The sequence below is a fragment of the Cavia porcellus genome, unplaced genomic scaffold (assembly GCF_034190915.1).
Source record: "Cavia porcellus strain 051 isolate PalLab524CR breed Dunkin Hartley unplaced genomic scaffold, mCavPor4.1 scaffold_16, whole genome shotgun sequence".
NCBI classification, from domain to species: Eukaryota; Metazoa; Chordata; class Mammalia; order Rodentia; family Caviidae; genus Cavia; species Cavia porcellus.
The window spans coordinates 51081221-51101827 of NW_026947499.1; the positions used below are offsets into that span (position 1 = coordinate 51081221).

The following is a 20607-nucleotide window of genomic DNA, read 5'->3' on the forward strand; positions in this document are numbered from 1 at the left end:
ATCCTGCTCAGTCTCTCTCTGATGAGGTCTATGTTGTTCAGGACAGTCTAGAACTCCTGGGTTCAGGCAATCCTCCCACCTTAGCTTCCGGGACTACAGACACATGATATTCACTCAGGTCAATTCCTCATTCTTTCTTTATTACTTTTTTTTATCTGTTAAATATAAAAAGGAAATGTTTCTTCAAGGTAATGTAGTTCTGCCAAATACTTATCACATTATCTGACAGCTGCTTCTTTTTATATTTCAGTGCTGTTACTTGACACTGAAAGGTGTGTGACTGTTACAGGTTCACTATGAGATCCATCTTTTAGCAACATAAAAGAATCGTTTTGGTCCCATAGTAATACCTTTGATTTAAAGTGACTTCATCTTATAGTAATACAATCATCCAGCTTTCTTTTTATTTATTTGCATTTACACAGGATATTTTTTAGCATGATTCTATTTAACATTCTGAGCTGATGTTGTTCTTCAGTGTTGCAACTCCCTATGAACTGCTAAATCTTAAATAGCAAGTGATTTTTTTAATTTGTTCAACCTAACAAGGAGGGTTGGAGAGGAACCTAAAATGCCCAGTGTTAAGAATTAAGATTTTTTTTTTTTTTTTTGTCTTTTTTGAGATGGGGTCTCCCTATGCAGTTCAGGCTGGACTTGAGCTCACTTTGTAGCCCAGGCAGGTCTTGAACATGCAATGATCCTCCCACCTCAGCCTCTCGAGTGCTGGGATTACAGGTGTGAGCCACCACACCCGGCAGAATTAAGATAACTTTTGATCAGCAAGTATGTAGTTCCTGCTGAGATCTGGCTGGCCCAAATTTAAAAAAAAAAAAAGGAAGAATTTCAATTCATAGGGGCCAGGGATATAGCTCAGCAGCACAGTGCCTGCCTGACAAGCACAAGTTCATGAGTACCATAAATAAATAAATACATAAATTTATGCACAATTTTGCCTTACCAATTTAGAGAGCAAGAAGCCTTGTGAAGTTAGATGTAAGTATAAGGTCCTCAGAAACGAAACGCTGCCTTTGTGTCAAAGAGTTGATTTTTGACATAACGAGCAAAATTGCTGTCTCAGGAGGTAGCACCTTACATGGCATAAGACCCACATGTCAGGGAGCAGAGAGAGTGAGCACTGGGTGGGACACTTCCGTGACCTCACAGCACCATCACCAATCGCTAGAGACTGAGCTCTCCTGCCACTGCCTCTCCAGCCCAGGGGTCTGGGGAGTCCCTGCAGGAACCTCATCATACATCCCAGGAGTACTGTGCACACAGCAAAGCTAAGTTAAGATGGCTCTGTCCCTAGCCCAGGCCCACAGAACTTTGCCCTGCCCATGCACCTCACAGGTACACACGGCTCACTCTTTCTTAGTTCCCATTTAATATTCTGACAACTGTTTCAGAGGAAGTTTGGGGAGATGTATGTAGTGAGGGGGCAGGGCTGTTAAAAGCCTCTAAGGGGCTTCTGGTGCCCACCATCCCCTCGCCTCTGCCCATTCTCACCTTGCTCAGGAGGAAATGGCAGCTTTCCAGCATGCAAGGCCAACTCTAAAGCAGAGTCCTCCTGAGTCACAAATGGCTCAAGATTCAGGGGCAGGGACATGATGTACTGCCCAATCTGAAACAAAAGAAGACACAGATGCTCAGGAGGGACATTCAGATGAAGGCAACTGGCAGAAAGACAAAACTTCTGGGTCTATGCACTCACGAGTGGGAGGCAATACTAGAGCGAGGGAGGGAGGAACACAGGTGTGTGGTAAGACTTTTTTTTAAAGTAACACCTTAAAAAAAATCAAAGGTAGTTTGCATAAGACTGTAGATTCATCCTTCTCAGGAATGGCTTTAGTGTTTTGGAATGCATTCAACACAACCTACCTCAAATGAGGTAATGGAGGCTAAAGTGCTTTGTCAAATTTAAAGCACTATGTAAATATGAGTTGTTATTACTGTTTACAGATGAAAACTCAGTAAGATGGCAATGTCAACAAGTATGAAGCTGGCCAAGAATTCAAATCCTGTCCCCTGGATCTGATCTGGTTCTCTCCCTTCTAGATGATTTAACCAGGAAAAGGAAGAAATTTTGTTTAAAAACAGCAATTTATAATTACAAATCAATTTGGAGAGAAAATTAATATTGCTTCATAATACAAGCTAGATAATAAAGACTGACCAATAAAAAAACCCAACTTTGACTGATGGGAATTACAAAAAGGTAAGGTTGTAAGACAATGGAGACTTCTCTGGACTTTAGTTTCTTCAACCTTAAAATCACTCTCAAGTCCCTACAATTAATACAGTATTTGCCACATGCTTGTCAGATATATCTGAAACAGTCATATGGGTATATTTTAAGAGCCCATTTCTACTACAATTCATAATTGTTTCATGCTTTACAATAAGTATATGCTTTATCCCAAGATAAAGTTCATTTTTGGATTATAACAATACATTTATTTTTATCATTGAGCCTTTTGGTTTTGGTTTTTGGCATTATTCCATGACATTCATGTTATTGACACTTAATTCTGCAAGCTACAAGCCAGAGGGCATCAAAGTCAGATCTTCCCAATCTGGCCTCATGCACCATTTCTAAAATGGCACGTTCCTTTCAGAGTGTGATGTCCAGAGTCAAACCTACCCATCTCAGACAGCTCTGGGAAAGCTCTGCCTTTGTTTCCATTTAACACAGGCTGGCTATGGTAAGCCCCAATATCCAGTGGTGCACAGTACTAACAAACAATTCTTTAGTTGGTCTTGCTCTAAAGAGCTTCACAGATGGTAAAATAAATGTCTTTTTTTCTTTTCATTTATTGACTGTTATAATCCTTCAATCAAATTAGGCAAGTGGCCCCTTAATCCACTTATAACAGCAACCACTGTACATTCACTTGAAAATGGTAACATGTGTATCATCTTCCCACAAGTCTGCAAGAAGCAAAGGATGCTGCTCTCTGGTGTTGGAATTTCCTCACTGTTCCATTCCATTCAAGAAGCACTTCTTGAGCACCTACTATGTGCAAAAACGCTAGCACACTCCTGTATTTGGTATACCTTTCATCTGTAACTAACATTTTGGCTAACTCCACTGAGCCAGTTTTATTTGAAATAAAGCTTCCTCAATATTATGCCTGGCACATAAGTTATTATTAAATTTCTTCATACTTGACTCCTCAGGGGAGTGAGGAGTCATATTTACACTTAATGCTCATGGGAGTTGGGTAGTCATCAACAGGAAAAATGTCATTTAGACACAAATTTTCAATAATCTGGCATCAGAGACATCAATTAACTGGCCTTAGATGGCACAGAATGGCTCTAGGTTTTGCTTGGGAGTCTTGTTGATATTTACAGTATTCTTTGGAAATCAATGAGGAAAAGATGCTAATTGCCACACCAAACTAATTTTTTTGTTTGCTTGCTTATTTGTTTTTTGAGATGAGGTCTCACTATGTCATTCAGGTTGGCCTTAAACTTATTAGGTAACCCAGACTGGCCTTGAACTTGAAGTAATACTCCTGCCTTAGCCTCCTGAGAACAGAGATTACAGGTGTGTGCCACCATGCCTAGTCTACTATTCTTATATATTCAACAGATCATTCTTGACATCCTGCTTGGATAAACTCACGGACACAAGAAAAATGTAGAGCTTTAAGGTTTGACAGACTTAGGTTGAGTCATGGCTCTATCACTGCAATTTTGGGCAACATAATCTGTCAGAATCTTCTTGTCATGGCCTCTGAATTAAGGAAGAACTCATCAAAGGGCTGCTGTGAAGGTGAAATTAGCATCATGGGATATGCACAAATGGGTAGCAAACTCTCACAGCACTGTCCTTGCAGGTGACCAATGCAAGTATGACACATGCTCCTTTCTGGAGTCTAGGTCATCAGCCTCTAGACACAATGACACCTATAATTCGGGGGGGCTGCAGCAGACCAGAAAGGCTGTAACCCGGAGACACATCCTACCCCTTCTTACTTCGCTGAACTTCAATTTCTTCAACCTTAAAATCACTCTCAAGTCCCTTCAGCAACATCATCTTTCTCAATCTCTTGAGACTATAATGTATACTGTCCTGATCCTAAAAATATGATTATTTGCACTGGTTATAAGAACCAGCCCATATCTTCTCAGCTCATCAGTACAGGAGAGGAAGCTGAAGGAAGGTGTCTGCCATTGCACTCCACAATGTTCCAGAGGAACAGGGCAGAATGCCCCATCCCACTGCTCCACAGTAGGATTGCCACACACTTCAAGCTCTACGGTATTTACTCCCTCAGTTTCTCTGTATCTATTACAACAGAAGCATAACTCAGATAAGGGGTGTGTTCTGAGATAAGAGCACTAGGGAAAGATAATCTAGGAACACCCACAATTTCCCCATCGTGTGAGAGATGCATGCTTCAGAGTATATTACTCTTGAATAGAGTCTTTCTTGCACACACCAGCACTTCAGAGCAACTGAGCTGGGGGAGTGGACTGCACAAAGGAATAGAAGGAAGGGCCATATGTGGATGACCATCAACTCCTAGAGGTGAATGGGAAAGAAAGGGCCAAGTGCCCCTGCTTCCCTGTAGGTTTGCTCTGCTCTTTTGATATGAAGCCTCTGTAACAGCAGTTTTTCTGAAGAGATGTGTCTTGTTGCTGTGAGGTTAAGCACAGAGCCTGGCACATGGTAGGTGTGCATTAAATGTTTGGTGAACTTGACACATACAGCTGCTCTTGTGAAAAGTCATGGAGAAAAATTTGGCTACCTGCCTCTTGATTTCCCAAATCAGAACTTCCTATTGGACACTGAGCTCTGAGCCCTTACAGACTGGCCAGTCTCACATTGGAAGAGACAGAGAAGGAGTGAGAACATCTTAGGTTCTGAAATTGCTATGTAGCTCTGCCACCTCAACTCTGAGATCTGAGTGTAGACTATCCAAAAACAAAGTCTGGTCAGCACCGATGGGGTAATGAGTATCCTACCTAGGAGGGCCAGAATAAAAAAATAAGGTGAGGTCTGCACTGTGAGGACCACCCTGGAGAAGCACCCAAAGGCACTTACATTGCTGATGTACTCCAGAGGAGTGAGACTGAAGGCAGGCAGTTCTTCGGTCAGGGTTTCTCCAATGCCGGCTGTGTTCCAGCTCTAGGGAAGAAGAAGCTGTTAATATTTCAGCAGCCAGGCAGCCCTGGAAGGTGACATGAGGAAGGACACAAATACTATGGTCTTTGTCATTGGGCACAGTCTGTAGTCAGAGCTGACCTCTGAACTAGCAGCACTCAGCAGGCCAGGGATTTCTTACCTCCAAGGCTTCTTAAAGGCCACCTTAGAGAAAGCAGTGTTTGTCTATCTGTATCTGTGTGTGTGTGTGTGTGTGTGTGTGTGTGTGTGTGTGTCTTTCTCTGAATTTCTGCAAACCCACAAATAGGAATACCTTCTCAGCCTAGTTACTTACTGGGTGGGCACCAATTCCTCTAGCTTATCTCATTGAGAATGTGAAAAAGGGTCAGATATCCCCTGGTCTGAGTTTCCTTACATGATGGTCATCAGTCACCATAGAAAAAGCTACTGAGTGTAGGTAACTCTACTAACCCTGACCTTCAATACTCTGAAGAGGATAGGACACCTTAAACTTCTCCTCAAAGTCAGTGTGAAACCCCCTGAGCTTGGGAGGGAAGCTCAGAAAGTCTTGAGTCTGTGGCAGGAACAACCCAATCTCAGTCACCAAAATTACTCTGCCTCATGCTAAAGCTACTACTTTTATTTCTATCTACTTTTTGGCTCTATTTCTTGACTGAATACAAACTCAAAAGAACAAGGAGGGGAAGCAGACTCCAACAACTGCCCTGTGTCTGCTCTGAGCCCTCTGTTGGGGGAGAACCTCAGTACCTGCACATAGCTCTTGCCACTTAAAGTGGAAATGTCTCTGATGTCACCATGTGAGCTTCTCCATCCAGTAAGTAGGTAAATCACCAGGACATATGCGCTTACAACTTTGGCATGGTACACTCTGGCACAGAAATCTAGCTTCTCAGTTCCAACCTGAGCCGCCCAAAAGCCAGCCTGGAAAATAAGGCCCTTTCTGGCTGGCCTCTGGAGTGACCCCTGAGGTCACAGTGAAACTGCTCTCATCAGCCACCTGATGCCCGATTTGGTTGCTTGAACATTTAAGTAGCATTCCGGGAATGGAATGACCACATCCACCCCTGGGCTGCCTGCCCAGGGTAAGCCTTCGTCTCTCCCCACAGTGCCAACTTGATTCCGTCTCGTTTTCTTTGCTGGAGATGAGATCCTTTCATCCCTACTCTTGCCCCTGCAACTTTAGTTTTCTAGACTCCTTCTTCTTGCTTATTTCACTTCAAAATATCTTGTATTTTTTCTACTTAACTCCCAATTCACTGAGAAGGAACACTCCAACTATCTATGCTTACTGAGTACCTTGATGAATAGTGTCTCCTGCTAAGCTTTGTAGAGAATGCTTGCTCCAGGGGCTGGGGATTTAGCTCAGCGGCATAAATGCCTGCTTGCATTTATGAGTTGTGAGTTCAATCCCCGATACCGATAAAAAGGAAAAAGACCAAAAAAAAGAAAGCTTGCTCCTTGCTCCCAGAAACTTACCTGGGTAAGTAAGATCTTGGGATAGTCCTTCCCTGTTCACCTCCACATCTCCTAGCCTATTCTCACTTCTCCTCTCCTCCCTATGCACACACACGCACAAGCTTCCCCTGACAGATCTCAGCACCAGGCACAAGGTTTTATACACTTGTGGAGAGCAAAAGCTCAGGGTGACTAAAGGAAGATTTGGTAGACAGTGCTCTCTCTCATACTGCTCTGCTCTCACTCTGTAGGGTGTACTCCTTTTCCTATTTTAGTAGCCCTGAACTGGTTTTGCAGGGCATGTTTATTTTCTTTTCATACATCTAGAGGCTGGAATACAGCATCATGAAGAAGACAAGAAGGAAAGAAGTAGGTCCCCTGGATCCAGGAAGAATCTAAAGTGTGAACTGAAGCCCACAGAGAGAATAAAAACTTCAATGAAGAAGAAGGTGGTAGCCGGCGAAACCTTCACTCTGAGACGGGACTCAGTGCACAAGAGGAGCTGTTGGAACCTAGGGATGGCTACGTTACAGTGTCAGTGATGGCTGGTGACCCCAGAGGCCCCTGCTGAGAGACACGGCAGTGGAGGGGAGCAGCGAATATGGATGACTGTACTGGCTGGTGTTGAGTGCAGAGGACTCAATCCTACCACAGGAAGACTGCAATTAGCTGGGAACCATTTTGGAGACATACTGGATAAGCCCAGAATCCGGAATTGCTGCTGGCTTCCTCTAATAGCTCCCAGCTGGATGCAGACCTGTGGAAATTGCTTAGATGACGGCAAGCCCAGTGAGTCTGGTCTCGCGGCAGGCCTGCTGAGGTTATCTATCTACTACTCTGCCATAAAGCAACTGCTGACTTTCTGGGATAGAATGGCACAATTCAGGATTCTGTCTCAACAGAGTGTCTACTAGTGAAACAAGAGAATCCTGGAAATAGACTATTTGGTTTTTTCTTTTTGTTTGTTTTTTGTTATTTTGTTTGTTTTTCCTTTTCTCTTTCTCCTTTTTTTTTTTTTTTTTTTTTAATGAGTGTGACAGTGGTTCCTACTCTCTCTGTGGGTGTAGTTCTGTTCTATTCCTTTAATCGCTTCCATCTTTGGTCTTCTGCACCAGTTTTTCCAAGTTGGTATGATCCCTACCCCTTTGTCTTCCAGCCTTACTTCTAATCTCTTTCTCTTCTTCCACATCTCTATTTTCTCTTTAATCCATTTTACATTTTAACCCCAAGGACAACACTGAAACACTATGGACATAACTGTTTTAAACAGCTGTTGGTCCTGATAATCCATGACTGAGATTAACTAAGAGTCACAGAAAATATGGTGGCACAGTGCCAAAGAACCAGGGACTCGGCCAAACAACTTATCACTCCAACAAGATCTTCCAAAGATTCAAAACTTAAAAACCAGCTACACCTGGAAGATACCTCACAGAAGTAATCATCACCTAAGGGTTCTGAATACTACCTACCGACCATGGGCAACTTGTAAGCATCACTCCAGAATTTAAACTAAAAAAGAGAAAAGAAAATGAGAAGACACTTAAGCAAAATGCAACCCAGCCATCCAGTTCACCAAAGGCAAATCCAGGGAGCAATGAGGTAGGACAATTCAAAAGACGCCACCAGGACTTTCTGAAGTGGAAACAACAAAGCAATTAAATTAAGCCCTGGAAAAAATGAAATCAGAAATAATCTCTCAGATAACCATAGAGATTCTCAAAATATACACCATCCTTAGCAATGTTAGAGTAGACACAGGCAAAAAAGAGAAGAGCTTAAGCAAATTATGGAAGCTCAGCACAGGAAAGAAATGGAATCCATAGAAGCAGATTCAAGTAGATATCCAGCAGGAAAACTGCATTAAAAATATTCTAAGTAGACTAGGCCAGTGTGAGGACAGGATCTCAGTGAGTAACCAGGATAATAAAGATTTCTCAAATAGCAAGAGACCGTGAGAAATCAACCCAGCAACTGTTAGAGACAAAGAATAAACTTAAGGTTAATTGGAGTCAATGAACAAGCAGGAGATACTACAAATGACACTTAAAAAATGTTCACAGACATCATGACAGAAAACTTTCCTGGTAGAGAAAAAGACTTTGACACACAGCTGGGCTACACAGTGAGTTTAAGACCAGACAAGTCTGGAAATAAAGTGAGTTATAGGATCCCATGGCACATAGTGCCTTGTCAAAAGTGAAAAATTAAGTGATGTGGTTTCAAAAATGGTGGCTTGCTAGGGGATTGGGCAGAGAGTCTCTCCGGAGAAATCATATTAGATGCTAGAATATGACAACATGGAGAGGGCCAGATGAATGGATAATGATTCTTATTAACCAAGACAGCGCAGCTGGAGAATTTAAGGTCATGCTGAGACTGCGATGGATGATAACAGGAGTCTGCAAATCCCGCACCTTTAACGCAGCACACTGACTAGTGGATCCAATAGGAAAAGCTGTATTGGCTTTTGGCAACTGCCGAAAATTGAGACCCAGGACCCCGCGAAGCAGCCAGGGCTACCAGGCTGCACTGGAGGAGATTGTGAGAAGCTCTGGAGCTCCAAAGCCGAACACTGTGCAGTTTTCTGACTGTTCTGCCACTTGTCGGGAATGCAGTGAAGGCAAGTGGCGTAGTATGCAGTAGACTCAAGAGGAAGACCTGCACTGAGTCCTGGTGAGTACTAGGGACTGGGTCCCGCAGCTGCTGTGGCTGGCTGGAGGACATCTTGGAATTGGGCAGAACCCGGCACCGTGACATCAGACAGTCGCCCCTGGCATAGAGAGGTCTGGTGGAGGACATCTTGAAATTGGGCAGAGCCCACCACCATGGCAACATCAGTAACACGGAGAGTCTGGTGGAGGACATCTTGGAGTTAGGCAGCGCCCGGCGCCATGACATCAGACATGGCATAGAGAGGTCTGGTGGAGGACATCTTGAAATTGGGCAGAGCCCAGCGCTGTGATGGCGTCAGCAACATACAGAGAACTAGTGGAAGACATCTTGGAATTGGGCAGACCCACTGCCAGTGACATTAGATAGTTGCTCCTGGCACAGAGAGGTCTGGAAGAGGACAGCTGGGATTTGGGCAGAGCCCTGTGCCACAGTGACATTAGTCAGCCACTTCTGGCACAGAGAGAACTGGCAGGATCTGCTGGGGCTGAACCAAGCCTCTGATTGGGACCCAATAAGCAGATACAAAATAGTCAAGACTCTGTGACATCCACAAAGTACAGCCTAATCTGCGGATTGACTGGCACAGAGGCTGGAGGCTAGCCTGCACTGTCCCTGCATCCCTGCCTACCACAGATAACAGCAAGTTGGAGAGGGCAGCAAAAACTCAAGTCAGCACACTTCTGAAAGGCCCTAAGCAATACGGAGAGGGACAGAGAACCCAGGACACTCCAGTCTGAAAGAAACCAGAAACATGACAAGAGATAGAAACAAAAAAAAAAAATCTCCAGCTGCCCAACATGAGAAAATAAGCCCAGGAAAAATAAACACTGAAGAGAACAAGCACAGTAACCATTCAATACTGGACACAGCATCAGCCGAAATTAAAAAAAAATACCTCCATGACCTCATAGATGAATTTAAAACTGTACTCCTGATCCAAGTGAGGCAAGATATAAAGAGATTAATTAAAGAAATGACAAGCCCCGCCCAAGAGAACACAGATGGAAGAACTGAGGAAATCAGAAAAGAAAGAGAAACTTCTGAAGAAGAATTTAAACATAATTTAGAATACATGAAATAGATCCAAAGAGATTACCAGGAAACTAAAACTCCATTGAACACTGGCAAAATGCCTTGACAGAAACTAGCCTTTTGAAACTTGAAGAGAGATTTATGATATATGATCGTGAAAGAAAAGACCTCGTAAAAATAACAAGGAACCAGAAAGAAACGATTCAAAGGCTAGAAGATGACAAAAGGATATATAACTTAAGAATAAAGCATGTGAGCGAGGAAGCAGGAGCAACTAAAAATGAAATACAAAGAATATTCACAGATATATTAAAGCAAAATTTCCCAGGTATAGCAAAAAGAAATGATATCCAGATAAAAGAGGCATACAGAAACCATCTACCTACAACCAAAACAGATCTACATCCAGACATATAATAATCAAGATTCCAAAAATCCACCAAAAGAACAGAATATTAAAAGCAGCCAGAGAAAAGAAGCAGATTACTTACAATGGGAAAATTATCAAAATAACAACAGACTTATCAATACAAACTCTTAAATCAAAAAGGGAATGGGGAGAAATATTCCAAGTCCTGAAAGAAAATAATATGCAACCAAGACTCATATACCCATCAAAACTCTCTCTCAAAATTAACGGAGAAATAAGATGCTTCCAAGACAAGGAGGAACTGTGGGAGTTTGTGGCCACCAACCCAACTCTACAGAGAGTGCTGAAGGACAATCCAGAGAAAGAGAGGAAGGGATACCAGGATTCCAGCAACAGTGGCAGAGAGGCCTCAATGAATGGGGCAGACAGTGGAATGGGGGAGTAAAGTGGACAAATTAAAGCAGTAAAGTTGAGTAGCAGACATGAGGCAGAGGCAGTAAGCTATAGTCTTTAGTATAGATAGCTTTGATACACTATTAAAAAAGGCAGAGGTCATTGTTAATAGTGTATCAGGATTTAAAAGACACAGTAGTCTTACTGCCCTGTTTAGTTTGAATTTAATTTGTTCTGGTCTGTCCACTCATATCAGATTTGAGGGCACAGACAACTGACCCCAAAATAGCAGGTTATACCATGGTAACTATCCTTAATTTCCTATTAACTTATACTGAAATCCTGTATTACTTACATTGTCTTACTATGACTGATCTTATTTGAATCCGATTCATAAGACCGTGGTTTTGCCTTGGCTGATTTTATTTAAATTTGGTATGCTTGACAGTATCAACCTAAAAGTAGAGGCAACTAATCTGAAGATGACAAGATGTAAAAGATATCCATACTGGTATTAATTATTAACAGCTCTCAAGTCCTACAATGCTTTCAAAGTGGTGTTTTTATAAAAATAGCTAGGTAATACTATGTTTAACTATATTAAGCCCGATGATGTGGACAAATCCATTGAAAATAACAAGAGAAAGCATAACAACTATGGTAGATCACCTAATATTGTGGTCTTATGTGTCTTACTCATTGCATGTTTTTCTAGGAATTTTCTTTGCTATCTTGTGATGATTTGTTTTTCCCTATAATACAGAGAGGATAGATACACATGTAAAATTCACATATGAGAAGATTTTTTTAAAAAAAAAAACTATTTACGGGAACAGATTATATAATGCAAGATGTAATGAACAGATACTCTGAAGAAGAGGAGACACTAAGAAACCCAATGCTAATTTTATAGCATTATGATATAAAATCTAGCAATACTATTATTTACTGATCAGAGTGATAACTCTCAAGTCAAAGAAAGCTTGAAGTGAAGTACTCCAAGTTGTAAAGGAAAACAATGTTCAACCCAGATCAATGTATCCCACAAAACAATCTTTCAAAATTGATGGAGAAATAAGATACTTCCATGACAAAAAACGACTGAGGAAATTTATGACCACCAAACCAGCATTCCAAAATATTTTGAAGGACATTTTAGAAAGACATAATAAGGATTACAGCTCCATGAACCCCAACAGGAAGAATCCACCAGGAAGGAAAACAACAAGAAGCAGGTATTCGATTTGCAGACAAAGTGAATGTCAAGCCAAGACTGATTAAGAAAGTTAAAGAAGGTCACTATCTCCTCGTAAAGGGAACAATGCAAGAGGAAGAGATAACAATCATAAATATATATGCAACAAATATCAGCGCACCAAACTATATAAAACAATTACTAACAGACATGAAAAAGCAAATAAACCCTAATACAATTGTATTGGGATACCTCAATACCACATTGTCACAAAAATACAGATGAACTAGATCAAAAAATTAATAATGTAATCTTAGAACTAAATTAAACTTTTGAACAAATGGACCTAGTAGATATCTGAAGAGTGTTCCACCCCATAACATCAGCACATACATTCTTCTCAGCTGTACATGGGACAGTCTCCAAAATAAACCATATATTGGCTCATAGAACATGCTTAAATAAATGTAAAGGAATTGAAATTATCCCATGCATACAATCAGACCACAATGGAATGAAATTGGAAATCCATGCCAAAGGAAACCACAAGAATTTCATAAACACATGGAAATTAAACAGCACCCTACTGAAAACCAATGGGTCATACATGAAATTAAAGAAAAAATTAGACAATTTTACAGTTGAATGATAACAATACAATATACTGGAACTTGTGGGACACAATGAAAATATTACAAAGGAAATTTATAGCAGTCAATACCCATATCAGGAAAACATATAAACAACTTAATAATTAACCTCACACTTCTAGAAAAAGAGCAGGCTAAGCCAAAAGCTCATACAAGGGAGGAAATTATAAAGATCAGAGCAGAAAATAACACACTGCAGACTAAAAAAACAATACAAAGAATCAATGAATTAAAGAGTCAGCTCTTTGAAAGACTAAATAAAATTGATAAACCCTTAGCTAACCTTATCAAAAAAAGGAAATAGAAAACTCCAAGCCACATAATTAGGAATGAAAAGGGTGAAATCACAACAGATCCTACAAAAAATCCAGAAAAACATCTACACATACTTTGAAAACTTATATTCTAATATGATGGAAAATACAGAAGAAATGGACATATTACTAGATACATATGAATTATGAAAACTGAATCAAGAAGATATAAAAATCCTAAATAACCCAAATCAGTAAACGAAATTGAAGATATAACTAATAAACTATCAACAAAGAAAAGTCCAGGCCCTGACAGATTCATTACTGAATTCTACAAGAAATTTAGAAAAGACCTAATATCACTACTTCTCAAACTCTTTAATGAAATTGAACAGAAAATAATACTTCCAAATTCATTCCTGGAAGCAAGTATTACCTTGACACCAAAAGCAGAGAAGGACCCATCTAAGAAAGAGAATTACAGGCCAATCTCCCTAATGAACACTGACGCAAAAATCCTCAATAAGATACTGGCAAACAGGTTGCAGCAAACTGTCAAGAAGACTGTACACCATGATCAAGTGAGATTTATCCCAGAGATGCAGGGATGGTTCAACATACGTAAATCCATAAATGTAATATATCATATTAACAGAGCCAAGGACAAAAATCATATGATCATCTCAATAGATGTAGATGCAGAATAAGCTTTTGACATAGTCCAGCACCCATTCTTAATAAAAATTCTACAAAAAATTAGAATAGATGGTCTTTATCTCAATCTGGTAAAAGCTGTATCACAAGCCAACAACCAACATCATACTACATGGACAAAAACTGAAAGCTTTCACTCTAAAATCAGGAACAAGAAAGGATGTCCACTGTCTCCTCTCTTATTCAACATAGCCCTCAAAACTTTATCTGAGCAATTAAACAAGAAAAAGAAATAAAAGGAATAAAGATAGGAAAAAGTTAAACTATCATTATTTGCAGATGACTAATATTCTACTTAGAAGATCCCAAGAACTCCACCAAAAGACTTCTAGATTTAATAAGCAAATTCAGTAATGTAGCTGGTTATAAAGACAAATAATAAACTCACTGAAAGAGAAATCAGGGAAACAATACCTTTTACAATAGCATCCAAAAAAATGAAATACTTACGAATCAATCTAACAAAGGTTGTAAAAGACCTCTACATTGAAAACTACAGTACTCTGAAAAAGAAGATTGAAGAGGATACTAGAAAGTGAAAAGTTAGGCTGGGGATTTAGCTCAGCGGCATAAGCGCCTGCTTGGCAAATGCAAGGTCGTGAGTTCAATCGGTACGGTAGAGAGCCGAGTGTGGTGGCTCACGCCTGTAATCCCAGCACTAGGGAGGCAGAGGTGAGAGGATCCTTGTGAGTTCAAGACCAGCCTGGACTACAAAGTGAGCTCAAGGCCAGCCTGAACTGCATAGCGAGACCCCGTCTCAAAAAAGACAAAAAAGAAAGAAAGAAAATGGAAAGCTATCCTGGGCTCTTTGGTAAGAAGAACCAATAAAGTAAAAATGGCCATACTTCTAAAACTTTATACAGATTCAGAGCAATCTCAATCAAAATTCCAATAGCATATTTCACAGAATTAGAGAAAACAATCTCAAAATTTATCTGGAACCAGAAGAGACCAGAATAGCAAAGACAGTCCTGGGCAACAAAGACAAGGCAGAGGGCATCACAATCCTTGACTTGAAATTATACTATAAATTTACTGTGATACAAAAAGGTGTGGTACTGGCAAAACAAAAGCAGATACAAAAATCAATGTAACAGATTAGAAGATGCAGAAGCAACTCCAGACACACTAAGCCACCTCATCTTTGACAAAGGTGTTGAACACATTCACTGGAAGAAAGATAGCCTCATTAATAAATGGTGTGAAAAAACTGGATCTACACATGCCGAAGATATGGACCCATATCTTTCACATGTACTAAGCTAAAATCAGAATGGATCAATATTAATATTAAAACAGAAACATTAAATCTGCTGGAAGATAGAGCAGGTAATAAATACTGTTAAATAAGACATTATGAACAAAACCCCAATTGCACAGAACTGTCACAAAAAATCAACAACTGGGATCTCATCTTATTAAAAAGCTTCTGCACAGCAAAAGAAACCAACAGAATGAAGAGACAGCCCACATGGGAGAAAATGTTTATCAGCTTTTCCTCAGACAAAGGATTACTATTGAGACTATATAAAGAACTCAAAAAGACCAGTCCTTCCAGATGTAAATACGCAATCCAAAAATGGGCATCTAAGATACTTCTCAGATAAAAAAATAAAAACAGCAAATCAATATGTGAACAAATGTTCAACATTACTAGTCATTTGAGAGATGCAAATTAAAACAACACAGAGGCCGGAGATTTAGCTCAGTGGCATAAGCGCCTGCTTAACAAGCATAAGGTCATGAGTTCAATCCTTGGTATCAAAAACAAAAAAACGAAAAACAAAACACTGAAATCCCACCTCACTCCATTAAAAAATGGCTACTATCAGGAAATCAAGCAATAACAAATGCTGCAGGGGCTACGGGGGAAAAACGAATCCTTCTCCACTGTTGGTGGGAATTTAGGCTAATACAACCACTGTGGAAATCAGTGTGGAGATTCCTCAAAAAAACTAGAACTACAGGTCCCATTCAACCCAACTATTTCCCTTCTGGGTATCTTCCCAAAAGAACTAAAATCATCATAGCACAGTGACCCATGTTTATAGAAGCACAGTTTGTAATAGCCAGATCTTGGAAACAATATAAATGCCTACCAACTGAGGAATGGATAAAAAAAAGATATTTTTCTATAATGGAATACTATTCAGCCATAACAAAAGATAAACTGAAGAATTTTATAACTAAATGGATGCAACTTGAGACCATACTCAAAGTGAAATAAATCAGACACACATGTGTAAAAATTGTATTATCTAACATATGTATATGTGTATTATATGTATACGTATATAAAAATAACAGTTGGGGGCTGGGGATTTAGCTCAGCGGCATAAGCGCCTGCCTTGCAAGCAGGCAGTCGTTGAGTTCGATCCCTGGTACCGATAAAAAGGAAAAAGACAAAAAAAAAAAAAAATAACAGTTAAGATAGTTATTGTTGGGCTGGGGATTGAGCTCAGCAGCATAAGCACCTGCCTGGCAAGTGTGAGGTCATGAGTTCAATCTCCGATACCAAAAAAAAAAGATAGTTATATAACATAGTTCTCTTGAGTTCACTGAAGAGAAAGATTTATGCTGGTATTGTTCGGACAATTGAATGCAGATGTCTTGTGCTCTCGGTGAGTGATTGGAGGATGACAACCTGGAATGTATGGAACACTGTTGCCCCCTGTCTTCTTCTTATTTTATCCTTGAAATAAAATGGATTTGGAAAGAAAGAAAAAGGATTTGGCCACAGAACGCATGTGGTACACAAAGTTATAAACAAAGGAGAATCAACACTTTTGAACCTCCAATGAGGGAAGGTATTGCCATCAACACATAAATTTCTAGGGGAGGAGGATTGAGATAGAGAAGGAGACAGACAGGAGAGATAAAGAGAAACTTTTAGCTCAAAGACACACAAAAGATACATTAGTCAACCTCACTTTGCAGCATTCAGAATCCTGATTTAAACACTTAAACTATGATGTTAAAAGACAACTGTAAAGCTGAATGCTAAGAGATGGTATCAAGAGGCTATTTTTGTCTGTTTTTTTTAGGGGTAGTGATGGTATTTTGAATATTTTTAGAGTCCTTATACTTCAAAGAACTGGTATATATGAAACAGGTTGGCCAGGAGCTGATGATTGTTGGCGCAGGGTGATGTGAGTAAATGGAGTTCCTCATACTCTCTTTCCTTTAAGGTACATGTGAAAATTCCCCTAGTAAAAAAGAGTTTTAAAAGAGACAATGGGCCATTAGCAGACTGCAGGGAAAGAAAACAAGACCATACCAGGAAGCAAGCCCTTCCTGTGACCAGCATCATGCGCAGGCTGCTGCTGGCGTGGAGACAGCCAGACTCCAAACCCTTCCAGCACACACAGGCTGGCAAATGAAGAGTCAGTACCCCCACCCCTACTCCGCCAACTGACCGGGTGATCTGCAGAAACACATGCTGCCATGATAGCTACAGAGGTGAAATACACTGTGATGCTTGTGGTGTTTTGGTCTTTCACTGACCTTGCAGGTCCAGGGCCAGTGGTCTGATCATGTATTCAGAGGATAGTGGTATGTAGTGTGGCATCTAGAGGGGATCTCCTTCTGAAGGTGGCAACCATTGTTGATTCCCTGTGGTCTTATTTTGAGGTCCTGTATCATGTTCATTCTTTTGTTGAATTTTGTTCTGTTTTGTTTTAATTTTGTTATACCCGATGGCATGAGTAGCTGTTTCAAAGACAGCAAATTTCGGTAGCCATTTTGGATTTACTATTGTCTTGTTTTGAAGTCTTTTATTGCACTCATTGTTTTCTTTTTATTGGTTCTATTCTACTCTGTTCTGTTTGATTTTTTTTTTTTTTGATCTTTGTAACTTCTAATTTATTTAGAAAGCAAAGCAAATAAAACAAAAAGTCCAACAAGTTTTAGGACTTAAAAGTTTTTTTTTTAAATTCTCTATAAGTCAAGGTTTCTCTGTTGGCTGTTTCTAAGGGGTTGCGTAGCTTGGACATACCAGTAATTCTTCACTAAGAATTCCTGTCGGTTGCTTAGTGTTACCTGCAGCTTCCCTGCCTGTGCCTGCCACTTTGTTTTTATTTTTTATTTTATTTTATTTTTTTATTTTTTTTTTATAGTGTCACATTTTTTTTTAATTTTATTTAAGGAGAAAAGAAAAAAAAAAGCAGAGAAAGGGTACAAGTTATACAGATTTGCAGAAAAAAAAATGAACAGTAGGAAATCACTAGTTAATGGATTATATACTGTCATCTTAGAAATAATTGTTCAAGTCACAAAATTAAAGCTTGTAAAGTGGACATTCCATCAATGATACTGCAAACAGTTCTGTTCAATGATCCAATAAATCTCTGTGATATCATATTCTATCTTATACACTTAAATATACATGCAGTTATATAGTTTAGAGCACTTTCTTTTCCTCTCTTTTGTACAATGACTATTACACATTTTGGGTTTCCTTGCTCTCACGGTTCTTATTACTTTTTTGGAAGAGAGTAAAACCAAATGTGACATAACAGAACAGAATCGGTCAAGTCAAAAGGGTGGACATAATAGATAATGTGAAAACATAATACAAGGTGATCAACAATGGTTACCATAATGCCTCCCGCTATCTCTAATAGAATTGCCTATACCATTAGTTATAATACAATTGAACAAAACAGTAAAGAACAAAACCGACAAAGCCAAACCATTGGAGACATTGTAGGTCTTCAAAAGTAGATAAAAGTCAACGAGAATGGGTGTTATAATGAATCTCATTATCTTCACAGCTGATGCCTAAATTTTCGAACCTGATACTATCCAGCAAAGCAGAATAGGGGAACATCAGTTAAAAACCAGATGGTGAGAGTAATACAGGGCTTTAAATCGAGGTAATGGAAAGTCAAAGTGGGTTACTATAATATATCCTGCTATTTTTTTCCTTTAATTAAAAGGATAAAAATTTTTAAAAAGTATTAAAAAAGTAAATAATGGAGTGGAGATTGAGATAAAAGAGGGCATAACAACGAAACAGCACAGATCAAAACATAACCATTTAAGCAGAATAGTGTTTCACCACCAGATAATCCTGACCTAAAGGTAGTTACCATATTGTCTCTTTCCTTGAAATCCTTGAGTACAACTTCGTATACTGTAGCATTAAGTATATCAAAACAATGTAAAACCACTTAAGAGAATGACAGCATTACAGAGTATTTAGAATCGACTAACAGAAAATGAATAATGGTTTCTGTATAATCTCCTTGTCTTTAAAAGGTTTTTGCTTATACTATCGTACATAATAAAATCCAGTAAGATACAACCTATTTAGACCATTGGAGACAGAAGGACAAAAGCTAGATGAGACTTCAAAACAAGATGATACTAAATCAGTATTACCTATTAAGATGTCATTTTCTCCAAAATAGCTGTTCCTATCATCCAATCTTCTCTGCCTCATTTCTGTTGAGCTCTTATTCTGTCAGTAGCTGTCAGTTTGTCTTCTTCACTTTGTTCTCTGCTCCATTAGTCGTGGCCTCCACTATTTCTGGATTCTTTGTATTTTTCTTTTTTTAGAATATCCTGCAATACTCTCTGTAGAGTTGAATTGGTGGTTGCAAATTCCCCCAGTTCCTCTTTATCCTGGAAGCACCTTGTTTTCCCATCAATTTCCAGGGACAGTTGTGCAGGATATCTCAATCTTGGCTGGAGATTATTATCTTTCAAAGCTTGAATTATTTCCCCCCACGCTCTTCGTGATTTGATGGTTTGTGCAGAGAAATCTGCTGTAATTCTGATGGGTGCTCCCTTGTAAGTGGTCTGTTTCTTGTCTCTGACAGCTTTTAATATTCTGTTCTTGTATTGAATTTCTGGAATTTTTATTATTATATGCCTGGGTGTTGCTCTGTTTGGGTTGTAGGTAGCTGGGGTCCTGTATGCCTCATACATCTGAGTATCTTTACCTTTTGCTAAATTAGGAAAATTTTCCTGGATTATTTCTGTGAGTAGGTTTTATAGTTCATTTGTTTGTGTCCCTACTTCTTCTTTTATGTTCTTAATCCTTAAGTTATGAATCCTCTTATCATCTTCTTGTCTTTGTATTATTGCTGTTTGTTTCCTTGCTATTTTTAAGAAGTTTTTCATTTCATTCTCCCATATTACAATTCTGCCCTCCAGTTCAGATAGTCTGTCCTTAGTTTCTTTCAAGCTGTTATGCCAGTCTTCGATAGACTTCTTAGTTTCTTGGTAGTCCCTTTGAACCTGCTTCACGTATTCTATGTTTTCCCTGTTTTCTCCATCAAACAATTCTCCCCTCTTTTTCTGTTCTTCCATTCCACCATCTGTTTTTTCTTGGGTGGGGCTTAGCATTTCTCTAACTATTCTGCATACTTCTAGCTTCAGGTCGTTGATAACTTCATTCCTGAATTGGTCTATGAGGCTCTCTATATGGTGCTTTATGTGTATTGGTGCGGTGTCCGCTATTGCCTGTTTCTCAGAATTGGGGGCCGAGGAGCCTTTCTTGTTGCTGCCTCTTCCCATATTCTCTGTTCCTTATATATGCAAGCTTATATGAGAGGCCCAGCTTCTCTCCCTGTCAGCCACAGCCTGATCGAATTGCGCCGGTTAGGTGTTCCCACTCACCGCTGCGCACCAGGCAGCCTACGCGGGGGCCCGCCCCTCCCGGCCTCCGTCAGGCTCTGCGATCTGGGTTGGGCCAGCCTACGGGGTCCGCCGGCAGCATCACGCAGGCC

At 39.8% G+C, this 20607-nt stretch overlaps 1 protein-coding gene across 5 annotated transcripts in view; it reads right to left on the reverse strand.

The window, feature by feature from the left end:
- Cog7 (component of oligomeric golgi complex 7) overlaps positions 1–20607 on the reverse strand; it is a 94951-nt gene that overhangs the window by 7553 nt on the left and 66791 nt on the right. For all 5 annotated transcript variants that reach the window (XM_063226660.1, XM_063226659.1, XM_063226658.1 and 2 more), the window contains exons 14-15: positions 5054–5137; positions 1507–1621 (exon numbers count right to left, since the gene is read on the reverse strand). In XM_063226660.1, coding sequence (XP_063082730.1) covers positions 1507–1621; positions 5054–5137 — 199 coding nt within the window. The remainder of the gene's footprint in view (positions 1–1506; positions 1622–5053; positions 5138–20607) is intronic.